This window comes from Amblyomma americanum, chromosome 4 (genome assembly GCF_052857255.1).
Source record: "Amblyomma americanum isolate KBUSLIRL-KWMA chromosome 4, ASM5285725v1, whole genome shotgun sequence".
NCBI classification, from domain to species: Eukaryota; Metazoa; Arthropoda; class Arachnida; order Ixodida; family Ixodidae; genus Amblyomma; species Amblyomma americanum.
Window position 1 is genome coordinate 141,616,214 of NC_135500.1, and position 16,826 is coordinate 141,633,039.

Sequence of the window (16,826 nt, forward strand, 5' to 3'; positions counted from 1 at the left end):
TCGATTCAGTGAACACTGCGTTGTAGAAATATTGCGTCACGAACACTGTGCACCGCAGTTCTTCGCGCTAAGCGTAGGGCGACTCGAAAAGGCCGGCCTGTCAAGAGCGACATGAAATTAAACGTGCCGGAGGCCTCGGTTATTGCGAAAGTTTCGATCTCTCGACTTTCGCAGGAGGGGACGCGTGCCGACATAGCAACCCAACCAAGATTGGAAGACCGAAGCGTTAGGCTCGTATGTAAAAAAGTCCATCGATTGGCCGTAGTATTAACGCATACCAAATTTTGTTGGGGTTGCGGTTAATGAGGCGGTACGCGATCGATGGTGCGTCGCGTCTCCTTCCTTGCTTCGGTCTTTGCTTTTAGCCTCTGCAAAAATTGTCTACAACTTCGCGTTATCTATGATTACTTAAGTCACGGAGTCACTGCCGTCATTCAACGCGTGTGGGAACGCATGCGAGTTAAGTTCAGTGAGGCAAGCACGCGACACCTCGAAGTTTATCCTGATGGTCAAAGCTCATGTGCGCTTTCATTGAAAGCAGAAACGCCACATTTTGGAGACTGACGAGCACTGAAACCTTGGCAGCTCAGTGCATCGTGTCATGGGCTAAAGTGGCTGCTGTTCGCATACGACATCAAGACGTTCTTCTTGCAGGTAGCAGCAGTATACGTTAGAAAACTGGTAGTCAAGGCGTTATGCATCTAAAATCAGATTGTTGTACGTTGGCAGTAGTTAAATATTTTTGGGGGTTTTTTTTGTCATAAATGGCAGCTCACTGCTCAGGCACCCGGTACTTTGTGTCCGCACTCTCCTGGTAACCATTTCAGCTTTGCGGGTTCAAAAGACTGCCTTGTTTCCATTACAGCTTGCCTTTCGCTCATCTTTTCGTGTCGACGCATTTTGATGAATTACATTGATAGGGCGGATTACTCGCTGATTTACAGCTGTAGGTAAGAGCGACCTAGCAGCAAGAAAAGAAAAAAAAAACGCTCGCAACCAGGCATTGTGCCTAGAAATAAGCTTTTTATCTGAGCGAGGTACTTTTCTCGGGAATAAATAGTGGCGAGAAAAGTTGTACACAAATGCCACCTGAGAAAGGCAGCTGAGTTGCTGTTTCGTCTGTTAGATTGTGTGCTCCCTTGAAACGCCATTTTGTGAACTCTTGAAGGTTTTTCGTTTATTGCTGTCTATAAAAGTCAATACAATCTAAAAAGAACAAAGGAGGGCTGAAAATGATTATTAGAATAAAAAAAGAGCCCATGACATGTCGTCAGCCTATTATGGGCAGAGATCTGTACTGAAGCATGTAATAACTTCTCTAATAGCTACTATGTTGGACCCTTTTATAGCCCAGTGTAAGGCAACGTCACATGTGTAAGCACCGCGATTCACGCTACGTAGCGGAATTTAAGCCTAGAGAAAAGCTAAAAATTTTTAAAAATTTGACATTTTTACTACTTCATTTAAAGCGGAAACTGTAGTTATGAGGTAGTCGCCGCAGGAAGCATCGAGCGTCTGATAACGCAGATAACTGGAAGCGCTTATTTGTTTTTAAAACTGCTGATCTTTTTAAGAGCACATCTTTTTCTAACAAAAAAATTTTTAGGGTGCACCGAAGGCGGACAAAGTGGCCATACATTGTCAACATAAAAATTTTTGAAAGGAAATCGAAGGAAATAAAACTAATAATGTGAATACTGAAACTACGCGTTGATACTAGCTCTGGCGGTGCATCTCATCATATATAAATTAGGCAGGATATACTTTCTTGAGAAGACGTATAGCCGCCAGCACATTTGCCCATAGCGCGCGTGGCGTGGTTTCGAGCGTGTTTGCGACATCTGCTTTTGATAAAAAACATAAAAACTAACCAAATCTATCGTTCAGTGACGCTCAGTAGAGAATCGCATACAGCCTAGTGCACTGATAACTGTGGTGGAGTGCGATCTTTCGTGCGTTATGTTCAAGAGTGGCAGAATTAGGGGCACTTACTCATTGCCCTTAATCTGTAATTAGGCAGCCGCGGTGGAATTTCTTAGTGATGTCTAATCTTACCTCCGGACGGACAGGTGCGTTGACCGGTGGGTTAAACAGAGCTTGAGTTTCGCTTGCAATACCACCGCGAAACTATAAAAGCGACGTTCAGTTCTCTATCGAGCATTCACGGCCCATGCTGTCACCTGGCTTCGTTAGCTAGTCCACAAACAACCGTTTTTGTTTGCGGTAGCAATGCGTTCGATTTACGGGCGATACTTCTAGACGACGCAGGAATCGTGCGTTCTTATCTGGTGGCCCCCATGATGACCCCCATGATGGCCATCATCATCGTCGTCATCTTCATCAACATCCAGTAAAGCAGAAATTGGGGCGCGTTGGTGCGTGTTCATTTTTGCTCACAGCGCACAAACAGTACAGCGCATCAGCATTATCGTCAGCCGAGTATAGTTCAGTGCAGGACAAAAGCCTTCCTCTTCCATTGACACCTATTAGCTTTGTCCCGCGCCCGCCGCCGCCATGTTTCTCCAGCCATTTCCTATTCTCGTCGCTCTTTCCTATTCCCTGCCGCAGCCGGCAAGGCTTCCTTCCGCTGGGTGGCCGCTCTGCCATTCTTTGAGTTCAGCTGTTAGCTATCAGCTGGTTGGGGCGCTCGACTACTGATCCGGAGTTCCCGGGTTCGAACCCGACCGCGGCGGCTGCGTTTTTATGGAGGAAAAACGCTAAGGCGCCCGTGTGCTTTGCGGTGTCAGTGCACGTTAAAGATCCCCAGGTGGTCGAAATTATTCCGGAGGCCTCCACTACGGCACCTCCTTCTTCCTTTCTTCTTTCACTCCCTTCCTTATCCCTTCCCTTTCGGCGCGGTTCAGGTGTCCAACGATATATGAGCAGATACTGCGCCATTTAATTTCCCCCAAAAGAACCAATTATTAATATTATTATTATTATTATTATTATTATTATTATTATTATTATTATTATTATTATTATTATTATTATTATTCTGACACACGACGATTTCTGTCTGTCTCTTTGCAGCAGTCATTTTATTATCCATCTCTCCCTGCCTAGCCTTTTTGCACGCCTTCAAGTTACCAAGGTGCGTACCAGCAGTACATGTGGCTTCTGAAATTTCTGTTTCAAAACCACGTACGCATATGGATGTGCATTACTTGATAATGACATTCAAAACGTACTGTGCATTATTTTTATTCTTCTGCTAATTTCGGTCTTATGATTTTGTGCTGAGTTGATTACTTTGGCGTGAATATAAGTATTTACTAAATATTTCCAATACCTTGTCGTTAACATTTGCTCCTTCTCAGAATTGCTGAAGATTACTTTGTTATGTTTACATCAGTATTTAGGAGCTAAGAGCACACTGTCTACGAATGCATTTCGATTCAAAATATGTGCAACAATAAGAGCCCACAGATAACAAAAGTCCACGTTCACTAAGCTGAGCTGATGACTGCGACCATCCCTCATTTCTTCGTTGGCTACCATCGGTGTGTGCTCTGCTCAGTCTTGTGAAGACGACGACGAGGAGCGAACAGCGTCGAGCGAAACAGAAGAAGAAAAGGTTGGGGCAGCCATGGCGGACGACGTCAAGAGCCCTACGTCTCCAAGATCCCCGAGGACGTCCCGCAAATCACCGCGTTCGCGGCGAACGCAGGGCTCGCCACGGAGTCCGCGCCACGGCAAAAGGAAGAAGCCCCGCGTAAGAGTCATGCACGACAATGACAACGAGCCTACCAAGAGACACAGGTAAAGCAGAGAGGCGATTCGTGTTTTCCGTACCGCCTCTAACTTCAATGTCCCACGCTGCGCTCCCGACGCTCCTATAAGTTCAGACAAAAGCTATATACGTACACGAGTAAGGCTAACCGCTCCTCATCTTTAAAGCCACCGCTATGTACACGAAAGGCGATAATCATTGTTTGATGTGTTCTTGATTGCGACGACACTACTATTATCTGCTGTGTTTGTGCTTGATCAGAGGTCTCGTGTATTGCGGAAGAAATGCACGTTTCCTGTTCACCGGATGCTCAAGTAATCCGTTTAACTCTACGCGACTTTTCAAACAGGACATCGTAGCGGGCCAGTTTGATGACATTCTCTGTCCTTGTGCGTTTGTGTTCCGCTTCCGTTCTATCGTCTCGCTCGGAGTAACACTGGAGCGCAGCCACACATGGAATGTGTCTGAGTTAGTGATTGCTGTTGCGCTTGCGAACGTACGCACAGGTCGCCGCCGTCACCGCTGTCGCCTCCCATGGACAGCAGGTCGGGTTCGCCCGACTCTCCGCCCACGCCGCGAGCGATCGACTGGACCCTGCGCTTCCTGCGATTCTCCGGGCGCCTCTATCCAACGCCCACTCCCTCGATGCCCTCGCAAATTGCTGCGACCGAGTCGGTGAGAACGCCGTCACGCTAATGCGAGGGAAAAAAACTGGAGGGGACACTTAGGCTCCGCCTTAAGGGCATGACGCGATAGCGTTAATGGGCTAATTCCCATATATGCAGAAGGTCATTCTCTTCTTTAATCATCATCGTCGTCAGCCTGACCACACTCACTGCTGCGCAAAGGCCTCTCCCATGTCTCTCCACTTAGCCCTGTCCTTTGCCAACTGCGCCCACCCTATGCCTGCAAACTTCCTAATCTGCCCTGCAATGGCAGGAGCTCCCAGCGGTGGGCCTTGTGTAGCCCAGGCTGCTCTTCCCGAGCGGTCAATCACTAATTTAACTGTCACCTGTCAAGATGGGCAGCTTGCTCATGATCCGCTGGGCAGGTTGTGATGACGCCGCAAGTTCACGTGACCAAGGCGGCCCACCAGGCTTCTAGACTGCTCTCTGGGGACCACCCGCCAGAGTCATACTCGCGATATTTCGCTCACTACGCCGACAACGCCGACGCCGGATTTTCTGGGTAACGGGACCATTAACGCGATAGAGTTAAAGGTTTGGCCGTGGTAGGTCTATGAGAGGCTTTTTATGAGGAAAAATGGCATCCATTCGTCGTTCCGCGCTCAGCTGCTGACCAAAGACATTGTTATCAAAGTGCGCTTGAGCAATGGGAGATATGTGGTACCAACAGTGGGCACTATATGGGACACGTAGGCTGTGCTCATGTGGAACTGGGATTAGCAGCACTTGAGGGCTACAGTGAAACTGGCAGAGCGAAATGATCGACAAACTGACCGTGGTGGACCTATGAGTTGTACAAAGCCACGCCTGTGGGGCTTAAATCAATAAACAGTTTTAGTACAGCAGTGATTGCTTGAATGCATGCTTAGCGGAATAACGAGCCCAGAAATCGAATGTTCAAAAAGTTAACTGGGGAATAGCTTTAGCGTACGCACGCAATTTTCAGACGTTAGCTTTGCGGCTTTTGTGCGATAAGCGAGAAAACATGGCGGCATCTTTCCAAACGAGAGACGCCAGCTCCAGCGGGATAAGCAGTCGTTGCAGCTATGGCCGTCATGTTTACCTGTAACTGGTGGTGTTGTTGCTTTTCGTTTTGACCAAGGCCTTGCTTCGACGACAAAGTGCAAGGGGTAATGTAGCCTAGTTTTTGAGATAACAATCTCGATTCTGGCTAGCGGTGGGCTAATGAGACCTCTTGGTGCGCTGAAACCGCCTGCAATTGCTCGGAACGGACCAGCAATAGGTTTCGAGCTTTATCACGCTGTTCTATGCATATAAACAATTAACACGGCAATCTGTATTAAATTCATAAAGAAAGTATTTTGTGCATTACATCCCCTTATGTAAAATTTTCTATAGAGGAGGAGTCTTTTATGAAATATTTTGACAAATTAGTGGCAGTGGCTATCACTTTAAGAGGGCCTTTCGCTTCCACGTAAAGTAAATCGCGCTTAACGATATCAGTACGTTATGCTAAAACTCCCTCCCGGAATAAGTTGCTTGCGGCACAGTATCGTATTTTTCCTTTGCCCCGCTATCACGCTAACGCTATACTAAAGCTCTCTAAAATCAGTCAGTGTCGAAGGGAAGGAAATATAAAACGAATCAAATGGAATCTGATTCAGAGTCGTTGTATTATGCCGCCTCAGTATCGCTATGCAGCGTGCGTACTTCAACCGTGCGTACTTCAACGCACGGGATATGTAGGCAGCGCTCTAGCTCACAAATCCTGAAACTTTGGTTACCTCGCAAAGAAGAAGCGTCTCTCACATTTAAGAATGGTGGGGTATACGTCCAGTGGGCATTACACTTTGTAAGTGGAATGAAATCATATTGCTACAAATGTGTTGGAAGTTATGTCAGTGATTAGTAAGTCCTAGCCGTTCGTAGCGCTTTCGCATGCAAGCAAGCATCCACTGCTAGTACTGATACAAGGAACGTATCACTAGTTACCAAAGGAGAATATTACTAGTTGCAGGAGGTCTAAGGCTTTTATGTTAAAAGACAGGCATTCATGGTTGCACTTGACACGTTCTCTAGCCCGGTAGGAATTTTTTAATCACTGAATTGTAATCGACAGCCTTCCTTTGGTGTTGCAAACTTTAAAGCAGTCTAAGCAGCCGTCTACAGCGCAGAAGAATGTTCGGCACAGTTTATGAATTTTTGTCATTTTAGTTAAAATTTTTTCATGAACTGCACTTAACAAATTTAGAGGACACGCACTAGGCGCTTCATTTATATTTATTGAGTTGCCGGCTTCTGTTTATCTTGGAGTCTTACTGATACCTGCATGAGCATATGAGTACGCCAGGAAATAGCATACTAAACGCGTTTTCAGAGAGCCAGTTCTAGCTATCAGAATCACCAAGGCAGTCGTGCAAAAAATTCTTGGCCAGCAGATAACTTTGGCTGTTCAACCTTTCTACTAAGAAAGCAGCTGTGCTTTTTCGAACATATGTTATGGCCGTTATTGTGCCGACTTAGCAGTAAGGCAGTAAAATAATTCTGTATTCTTTTGTTAGACGTTTCTTGTCCAACATAGCAATCAAGCGTGTTTTCTAGCGCACACTAAGTTTAGCTTTGTTTCGCAGATGCTACTGCGCATCCCTCACGCCACTGCTTCATTCGTGCGAATAGCGGTACAGATACACCAAAGGCCTGGTCACGAGAGGCGTTTCTCAGAAGCGAATGATGACCAGGAGGTGAAGGTGTGAATGCCACTTTTAGCGGAGCCTTTTCCACTTCGCTCCCATTCAACACACGCAGCTAGCTGGCTCTCAGGAATCGCGGAGCATATGCGTTTCGCACAATCAGTTTTGTACCGCTGTCAGATTGAAAACAACAGTGCTGTATTGCCGGGATTTCCTCTAAAGACTGCTGTTGCTCCGTACTACGCAGCCCACATCGCCCCAAAGGAAGGCTGCGCCATCCAGGTTCATCTACGTTGCAACTGTCGCAGTGGCTCTAGTCTGCATGGCTCTCGTCAGCACCACCTTCTACGTCATCTGGCAGAGAAACAGGCGTCCGCAGGCCCTTGGCGCGACGGTGTGCACGACGGAGTCCTGCTTGAATTACACCAAGCTACTGCTTGACGCTATGGACGAGGACAAAAATCCATGCGACAATTTCTACGAGTACGCCTGCGGTTCGTGGAACGACAATAATAATCCCGGAGACACTGTGCTCGCCCTGGCCTGGGATAGGTTCGCCCTCACCGTGGCCTCAAAGTTCGAATCACTCTATGTGCCCAAGGAAGAGCAGTCGTCCGTTCACAAGGCGGCCGTCTATTGGCAGGCATGCCTGAGCGTTCTGAACAGTTCCAACGTTCCCGGTGTCAAGGAGGCACTGCAAAGTGCAGGCATTGCCTGGCCGCGACGGAATCCCAAGCCAGATTTCCTCAATGTCATGTTTTTCATGACGGAGCGAGTGAACATGCCTGTCTTCATACAACTCACGACCGTAAAAACCAACTCCTCGGCGTACCTCTTGTTTTTCGGCCAGTGGGGTATGTTCGCTGACAAAATGAGATCCCTCGCCACTCTGTCCAGGACAAGACAACTGGCTAATCACGTGCAAGTTCTGTTTGAAAGCTTCGGTGGCACGGATCATTCTCGTCTCAGCGAACTGACTAAGCAGCTTGAAGGTATGGCCGAATTCTTCGTCCGCTACTCTAACGACTCTTATAGGAGGAACAAGAAGAGATATTCCAACGCAACGGCATTCCTCCAGTTCACGCCAACAGTGTCGCTGGAGAAGTGGAACTCGCTGTACGAGAGCTACCGAGGTGTCAGTGTCAGCGGCGCCCGAGGAGTCTCCATCGTGGGCGTTGAGTACTTTGCGGCAGTTTTCCGGCTGCACCAGAAATACGGAGACGCAGTTATGAACGACATCGTTGAAGGACTTGCCGTCGAAAATCTCATTGGCTTCACTGAACCTCGCATTCTCGAGAGCTTTTACGGGAACGCCGAAGATGCAAGGAATCTTTTGCGTGGAAACTGCTTCGCAGTCAGTTACAGTATCTTCGGCTACGCCATAAACTATTTTTTCCTAAGATCAAAAGCCGTGCCTTATGACGATGTAAAGAAACTAGCGCAAGACATTCGCGAAGAGTTGTCAATGCTTCTCGGCGGAAATTCTTCTGTTGTGGCTCGGGCAACGAACACAAATTATTTCAAAGCCGCTTTTCTCATCCTAGAGAGATCCCGGCCCGGCGGCTACCTTTCTGCATACACAAACTACCCCGACATGACCCGGGACCCGCTTAAAAATTGGATGCTTGTCGTGGAGCACGGTAAAAAGGGCTCTGCAATAACAGATCCCTACATCATTTATAACAAGCGCGACCATATCAAGTTCAAAGGCTTTCGCCTTATGATGCCCGACCTCCTATTCCCTGTATTCTCCAGCGACGCTCATTGGGCGATCCGGTACGGTGGCCTCGGCGCGCGCATAGCAGCCGCCTTGATTCGCGACTACATCGAGGGCAGTGGAAAAGCCAACGAGGTCTACCGGGCCAACCACGATTGCCTTTTCGGCAAGTCTGCAGGGCCCATTGACGAGAATCTTCAAATTGCTATAGCGTCCGCAGGGGTGATTTTGCGCCTGTTCGAGAAGGCGAGGTCCAAGAAGCCACGTGACGATCCACTGGTGATGGACATGCCACATTTCAAGAGCGAGAAGGTTCCTTTCATATTCGGATGCCACCTGCTGTGCGGAGAGAAAGGCGGAGAGGAGCTGTGCAACACGCCTGTGAGGCACAGCGCCGACTTTGCGCGGGTGTTCGACTGTCCACAGGACTCGCCGATGAACCCATCGAAGAAGTGCTGGATGCTTCCCCCTTAACAATGTGGGCGGTGCATTTGAGCCGCCATTCGTTAAGGCTTTGCGTTATTCCAGAGATATTCGTTGTTTGCTTTAGAAGTATTCTTGTCGAGTGGTGTGCACGGTGGTTGCTGGCCGTATTCTGACTGTGCTTTGAAAAGGCAGCACACATTATTTTCTTTGCTTGTCATTGTAATGAGCTCTGACGTGGCACGACTGCCATCGTAAGAGACATGATGATGCCATGTTTTGCGTTAATGTCGACGATTGAAATTTGTTCGTCATAAAAAAATACGCAATGATCTGCTGGCGTTTGGAATGTTTTGTTTTTAGAGTGACTTTTTCTCTTTAAGGGCTGCCACTGTTTTCTCCCGGCAGCAGTCGTTGCGTGCTACAAAATTTGTGATATTTGTTCCCGTTTTGGAGTACTGCTCGTAAACCACTTAGACGCAGTGCAGGTGTTGTCAAAATTAAATGGAAGGCAACATTATCGAAACAAATGAACTTTATCGCCCTCATTTCATGCATCCTTAACAGATAGAAGCAGCCTAATTGTTACTTGTGAATTACTCAATACACCAGTAAATATCGACAGTTACGTTTTGAATTCAAATCAGTTTTTTCGACAGAGTCGCTTTACATTTACTTTTCGCAACGGGTCATACGTTAGCAACAACATTCTCTTCCCGCAAAAAGCTAAAGCCCTGCACGTACTTGATGCTTAGTTGTAAGCACTTGAAAGATGAAAACTGAATTTTAGACTGATGTGCTAACCGCATGAAGTGTTAAAAAACTAAATGACTAGTGAAAGGTATTTGTGAACGCAGTTTCTTCAGTAAGCACTTGAAAGATGAAAGCTGCATTTTAGACTGATGTGTTAACCGCATGCTGTGTTAAACAACAAAATGATTAGTAAAATATACTTGTGAACGCAATTTCTTCAGCTAAAGAAACGTTGCTCGACGTCTTTTGGAGCACATAAAGGGTGTCTATTATACTGACGAATAATCGCAGCAAACTAAAATCGTGGAGACAAGAAGTGAAAAAAGGAAATTTCTTTCAAATGCAATTTATTGATATCAACAAGGAAAATACGTCTCTGCAACTGCTTGTGCGTACAAAGAACAGTATGACAACTTTGTTTTTGCTAAAGCTTGTAACACAGTGACGTACAGGTGACATTCATTTAGGATGACACGGTACAAAACGCTGGCTTTTTTTTTTCTCAGAGTGGCTGTACGCTATTATTCTAGTTTTGGCGCCAGTTTCGAGCACATTACTCTGTGCCTTGAAAGAGCGTTTCTTTCACAAACATTGAAGCACTGAGCGTCGTGCTCCTACCTAATAAACAGCGTATTTTGCGAAAACCTCTCCCTTTGTCGCTGAAGAGTTTGACTACAGAAGTCCTATACCCCACTCTTTGTCTCTCTCATCGTGTGATTGCCGATAGATGGCAGAAAAAATGACGTGAAGGCAAGCTTTTTGCACACAGTACACCAAAATTTTTAAGCGAAGAGAAGTTACATAATTCGTGATTTCTCCGTGCGCCTTTAGTTTCAGTTTTGTAAGATAACCTGGCGGCTGTTAGAATGTGGCAGTTGTTAGTGCGTAAATTTTTTATGTGAAAACGTTGAAATGCCTCATCCCATGAACTATTCTTGCAGTAAGGGCCACAGTATCATTCGCAGTTGTGAAGCGCGCTGCTGTGTGTTGTGTTCAATCAATTATTATTATATGGACTAAACCTGCAGTGCAACCTATAAGATAGCCTTTGAAGCTTAGCTTTGTTATTAATTTTTTTTTCACTGATGTGCACTTGATTTTGGCTCAAACGGATCACTTATCAAAGGCGCCGTTCATCATGGCGTGTGGCAGCCCGTGCGTAGACGGCGGACCATTGCACGAAGCGTGCGGTCTCTGTTTGGCTGGGGTGGCTCTTGGCCAGGCACAAACTTCGTCGTGGCAGTCACGGTATAGATGTACCCGCGATACATGTTTTCTTCTATCTCTGCATTGAGAAGCGTCTCGTAGGCATGTCACACTCTGCCTCGGAAAGTTCGTAGGCCTCGGCACTGAACTCCAAGCCTCTGTCTTGAGGGTCCAGCTGTGCCTGCTTGACCTCCTCGGCGTACCTGAAAAACATAGCAGGTTGCTTAAATAAAAACGCGAACGGGCAAACGACGGTGTTGTGGCTTTAGTAAGTCGAATATAGGGGACGCCTAAGAAATTCTCAGCCTGGTTTCGCTGATGGTACGAGGACCTCGCCGGGCTTGCCAAGGTCTACTTAGCAAGAACACACATGCTCCGCACACGAATAAAAATTGATTAGTCGTAATGTTACACGTCTCGTCTTTTGAATTTGGCGCGCGTCGCTAGTTCGTGGAGCGTCCAAGAAGCCTGGGAGGGCACCAACGCACCATCTAAATCTTGCGCCGAAACTCTGGCGCAGCAGTACGTGTTTCCAGACCAGCGGCAAAGGCCCAAGCATGCTTACATCAACTTGGCGCCGTCGAGTACCATAAGCTATCTCTAGAGGGCGCCACCGCCCCCACTAAACTTAGCGGCGAAGCTCTGGCACAGGTGTACGCATTGTGAGACCAAGCGTTTTGACGAGCCGACGTGCTCCTTAAGCTATGGCCGAGAAGCAAAGACGAAAGCAAGCAGTGGAATCGGCTCTCTTTCAAACTTGTTAGCTGGAAAGCATATGGCAGCGGCGTCATATTTGACCAAGGGAAGTGGCGGGGCACGCGGGTGAACATGTAGTTCTGTTATTTAGATCGTCCAATGCAGAGCATTGTGAAACAAATTACACAACAGAATCCTACCGAACGTGTACAATATATCATTTTTGAGAAACGGTTGCTTACCATCCACTCATACCCAGCAATTCTGGACAGAAGCATTTTTGAGCGGTAAACTTTTTATGAACTCAATTTTTTCATATAATGTCATGTTTCACTGTACAATCAACACACCCACATATCACTTGATTTTTTCTATTCACGCTTTTTATATCGTCAAAAGCGTTTCCCATTGGTGTTTCATGGCAGTGTTAACTGTTCAATGCGATCGATGGAAACACTTTAAAAGAAAGATTTTGCAACATATCAGAATAAGAGACCATTACCTTCAATATTTAGAAACAGTGTCTTGCAGTTTCTCAATTTTCAAAATTTTTGCCCGAGAAAGCTAGACATGGCGCAAGACACGAGCCGACTGTACTGCTTAAATATCTTGTTTTGACGTTTCATGCATTTTGGTTATTTAACGCGCAGTGATATGGGACCGTAGCTCGGCCGTTTTGAACATGCAGGATCTGAGTTATGAACACACTGCCGCCCCCACCTGGCCAGCTTCCGCAGTTTGTGCTCAGCGTAGATCGCCTCTTCTTCCTGGCTTCTCCAGTGCTTCTTCTTCGGACGAGAGTAAACGTAGGAGACGCTTCCGTTGGGGTAGCCCTCGATGATGCTCACTGCTTGGAGCGACTTGCGCAGGCTGTTGAACTTCTCTGGCGACATGTACACTGTGGCTGCGCAGGAGAGCAGATGCTGAAATTCTGGAAGCCGCCAACAAATTCGGCACAGCTTCTGCACAGAAACGCTAGTAAGCTGGTGCATTAGGTTTTGTGAGATTTTAGTCCGCCGCAGTGGCTCAGTGGTTATGGCGCTCGGCTGCTGACCCGAAAGACCCGGCTCCGATCGCGGCCGCGGCGGTCGAATTTCGATGCAGGCGAAATTCTAGACGCCCGTGTACTGTGTGATGTCAGTCTATGGGCCTCACTGATTAATTTGTGCTTGCAGACATCGTTCCTGCAGCACTGCCTGGCACAGCATCTAGATGGTATCAGCTTGCCGGCCACCGGGCAGCATCTTTCGATGAGCTCCATGCAGTATTCCTGCCCTAATTCTGCAGTGCACGTTAAAGAGCCCCAGGTGGTTGAAATTTCAAATCCCTTTACTATGGCGTTCCTCATAGCCTGAGTCGCTTTGGGACGTTAAACACCATAAGCCATTAAACCATTTGTGAGATCTTAAGTTAATTTAAACGTTTTGCTAGTATGTTTTACCATTATATCATCAGTAGATTAGAAACCTAGTGTTCTCAATTAGCTTTCATTTATAAAAAAAATAAGTAAGAACCAATTTGATAATTAAAAGGGGCACAGAATTGGCATAGAGTTAGGAGAAAATAGGGTGAAGTTGCGGTTAAGTTATTCATTCGTTAAGTACTTTCATCGCAGCGGCGTAAGTTCTTTGAAGGACGCAACGACGCTGGATGAATTGAGGCTCATGCGAGAGCAAGAATGGCTTACAACTTAGTAGCTCTCACTGTTGACACTTCGTTTATATTTGCTTGTCTTTTAGTTGGTCTTACCAAAAACCGGTCGTTTCTGGCCCGGTTGACCTTCCTATAGGCAGCTATTGAAGACAACTGTGCTGAGTGCATTGAGACACTTATGAAAGTTTCCGTGGCGCAATTTAAAAAGAGCCACCCTTAGAATCGAAGGAGTGGAAATTAGATTCCAGGGTTCAGTAGTTGCTCATAATTTTCTTTTTGTGAAGTAGCTACAGCTCACGAACCTATTATTTTGACGAAACACTGTGAGAACAACAAGCACGGAAATGCCTTGCTGAAAGTTGGTTGATGACGTTCTCGCTGACAAGCGCAGTAGCTGTGGCTAATTGAAGCAAAGGCACAATAACATGCTTGACTTCCTTTGTGCGCTCCTTTGTGTACAAAAGAACAAGCGATGAAAACATCACGCAGACAGACAGAGCGCCAACTCTATACTGATTTTTATTGTGCAGGTAATGCACTCTATATTAGCTGTTGAAAACATGAAAAAATGAAATAACGCGACAAAAATTGATGACTTCCGGGTACTTGGGTCTGTTTCTTTTCGTCTATGGTTGTTAGGCATGCGCAGAGTGTCCACATTTTTACTTCCTTAAGGAGTCGACCTCTTGCTTCCTCAGCGTGACTTACGGGTCACTTACGCATCTGCCTTTATTTATAAACTTCACGAAAAGGGCTTCAAAAAGCTTCTTTTGCATCTTATCCTGGGACCGAAGGAGGATTGAGGTGTTATTAAACACTGGTTCGCACTCCTTGCACTAAGCAAGTCCAGCATTAAAAATCAACTAGGTTCATTTGCAGCTTTACTGGCATTTAAGAGCTGTGTCATCTTCCCTTATCCCTCTGTTAGCTTCATCAACAAACCATGGCTGATGAATGGAATTGCATTATATATAGGGCAAATGAAGCCACAGAATAAGGCACAAAGAGAGAGGGAAATATACCAATCATCCGCTTCAATACAGTTCTGAAATGAGAGCTTACCAGGTTTGGAATAGATGTGTTTTTCAAGAAGTTCTGTAGAAGTTATTAGGTCATTCTGCGTACCTAGCTGCGAAAAGACAAAATAGACAAAATGTAGGTAAAGAAAAAATTAATATTTCACTCTATGACAGTGATGGTGTATAGAATTCATCTTGCAATACTATAGCAGTTGTGGGACAGGTGACGGCGATTGGCGAAGAAGGACACTATGCAACTATGTTTTAGAAAATTTATTCCTCCAAAGAATGCGTTAAGATAAATAATATATGAAATGCAGGCGGAGAATTTTCGCCGCAATACCAGGCCAGACCAAACCGAAAGGTTTCCTTTTCTATTCGCCTGGCTGATAGTGCAACCCTTAAGGTCGCTAGTGGCCATAGAACTAAAGAAAACAGGACCCAGTAAAGAAACGTAACCCATGTGGAGTCAAAATAATGGACGCCGTTCTCCCATCTCCTTCAGCCTATCCAAGTTGCCTGTGTGGGGTTACAGCTTCTAATGAATGTCTTCCATTGTTTGCTATCTTGAGCCGCACACATTGACTTTTCCCAGAGATATATCCCCACAAGTTTTCCCCAGCTACATCGAACACTCCACTCCCTCGGGGAAAAAGCTTTCTGTCATCAGCACCGACAGAACTCTGCGTTCTAACCGAAAGAGAGAACTTTCTGTGTACGGGCCGTTATCCCTAAATTCTCACCTGCAGCCTCTGCTCCAGCTGATGCTCCGAGCCGGGCGGCCTGCGCAGGAAAGGCACGTCGTAGGTGTGGTGTGGTCCCAGCCGCTCGTCCTCCGGCTCATCCGGGCCACTGTTGAGGCTCCGCGACGAGTCCCAGCCCGAGTGGAGGCCCTCCGTCGAGTACGCTGACGTCAGCTGACGTCCGCCCGTGTCGTGAGGGGACGGGTAGTACAGCTGGTCTCGTTCCATGGCACGCTGCTGCCGCTGCTGTTGGGACTGGTGGAAATATTGCTGCTGCTCGCTCTTGGGCTTCTCCCAAACACTCATGGGAACGGTGTCGATGGACTTTGTTACTTCCGGCGCCTCATCCAGCTCGTCTGCGCGCCGGGTAAAAAAGAAGGATTGCGAAACGCTAAGGCGACCGTGTGCTGTGCGATCTCAGTGCACGTTAAAGATCCCCAGGTGGTCGAAATTATTCCGGAGCCCTCCACTACGGCACCTCTCCCTTCCTTTCTTATTTCATTCCCTCCCTTATCCCTTCCCTTACGGCGTGGTTCAGGTGTCCAACGATATATGAGACTGATACTGCGCCATTTCCTTTCCCCAAATACCAATTATTATTATTATTATTAAATTCATGGGTCACGCATCTGTTGTGCATTTTGTCAAAGCGCGAGAAAGTGCTCGTACTTTAGGGTGAAAGCCTGAACAGCTTCACATGCTCTTCGGGGTTAGGAGGCAGGTGTTATAATAGGAGTCTTGACGAAGCAGGTGGACACGGTGTATAGAAGAAAAATGATGATATCAGCATGCTCCGCATAATATATTATACTATGTGACCTATAGGCCAACACATAATGCGGCAAAATTCACTGAGCGGTTTGCGATTCGATGGTCGCGGGTGCCCGCGAGCTGGCAAATCAAGACAGCTATAGCACGACGGAAGGAAACCAACAGAAGACGGACGAATGCGGACGAGCGCACTTCTCAATCTTGGCTTCCGCTCTGGAAAAATTACGGTTGGTAAGACCGGCAGCCCTTTGAGGCTGTTCATTCGCAAGAAGCGTGGTGTAATTCCCTGTAGACCTATTATGCTGCGAGAATGAGGACCATGATTGGTTGTAGTAACACCTTCCAAAGAAAAAAGAAACGTCCTGGCAAGGTTACCCAATCGGTTCGGTGTTGGTGTTTCATATAGCTCAGGCACGAAAACAGCACGGGTCAATAAAGAATCAAATAGACAAACGCTGTGCCGCGTACGATGTTCCACGATATAACCGGTGTTATTTCCCTTCATGACGGTTCAGGTTCGTACATAAAAGGAGAAATGTAACCCTGTAAGAAGACTGGCGTGCGTAGATTATGCAGTTCTGTTGTCTCCTATGAAGCGTTACGCCAGGCTAGACCAACCGGCAGCGCGATGGTGCGGGATGAAACTTGGCTTCGGAACTGTTTCACATAAATCAAGGCAAATTACAAAAGCACCTGTGGACAGTGGTTTTACAGCACATTGACCCTTTAACTTCGAAAATTATCAAGAAACTAAAAATAAGTTCATACCTCATAG

At 46.6% G+C, this 16,826-nt stretch overlaps 2 protein-coding genes across 2 annotated transcripts in view; one reads left to right on the plus strand and one right to left on the minus strand.

The window, feature by feature from the left end:
- The first annotated feature begins 2,300 nt into the window (after positions 1-2,300).
- On the plus strand, positions 2,301-9,261 carry LOC144129860 (endothelin-converting enzyme 1-like). The gene is made up of 3 exons (XM_077663922.1): positions 2,301-2,350; positions 4,240-4,408; positions 7,318-9,261. The coding sequence occupies exons 1-3, from the start codon at positions 2,301-2,303 to the stop codon at positions 9,259-9,261; spliced, it is 2,163 nt and encodes a 720-aa protein (XP_077520048.1).
- Positions 9,262-10,280: 1,019 nt separating this feature from the next.
- Positions 10,281-16,826, minus strand: part of LOC144128452 (cell adhesion molecule Dscam1-like) — a 294,038-nt gene continuing 287,492 nt past the window's right edge. The window contains exons 24-27 of the mRNA XM_077661869.1: positions 15,281-15,636; positions 14,581-14,647; positions 12,586-12,769; positions 10,281-11,372 (exon numbers count right to left, since the gene is read on the minus strand). Of these exons, the coding sequence (XP_077517995.1) occupies positions 11,243-11,372; positions 12,586-12,769; positions 14,581-14,647; positions 15,281-15,636 (737 nt within the window). The 3' untranslated portion in view covers positions 10,281-11,242. The remainder of the gene's footprint in view (positions 11,373-12,585; positions 12,770-14,580; positions 14,648-15,280; positions 15,637-16,826) is intronic.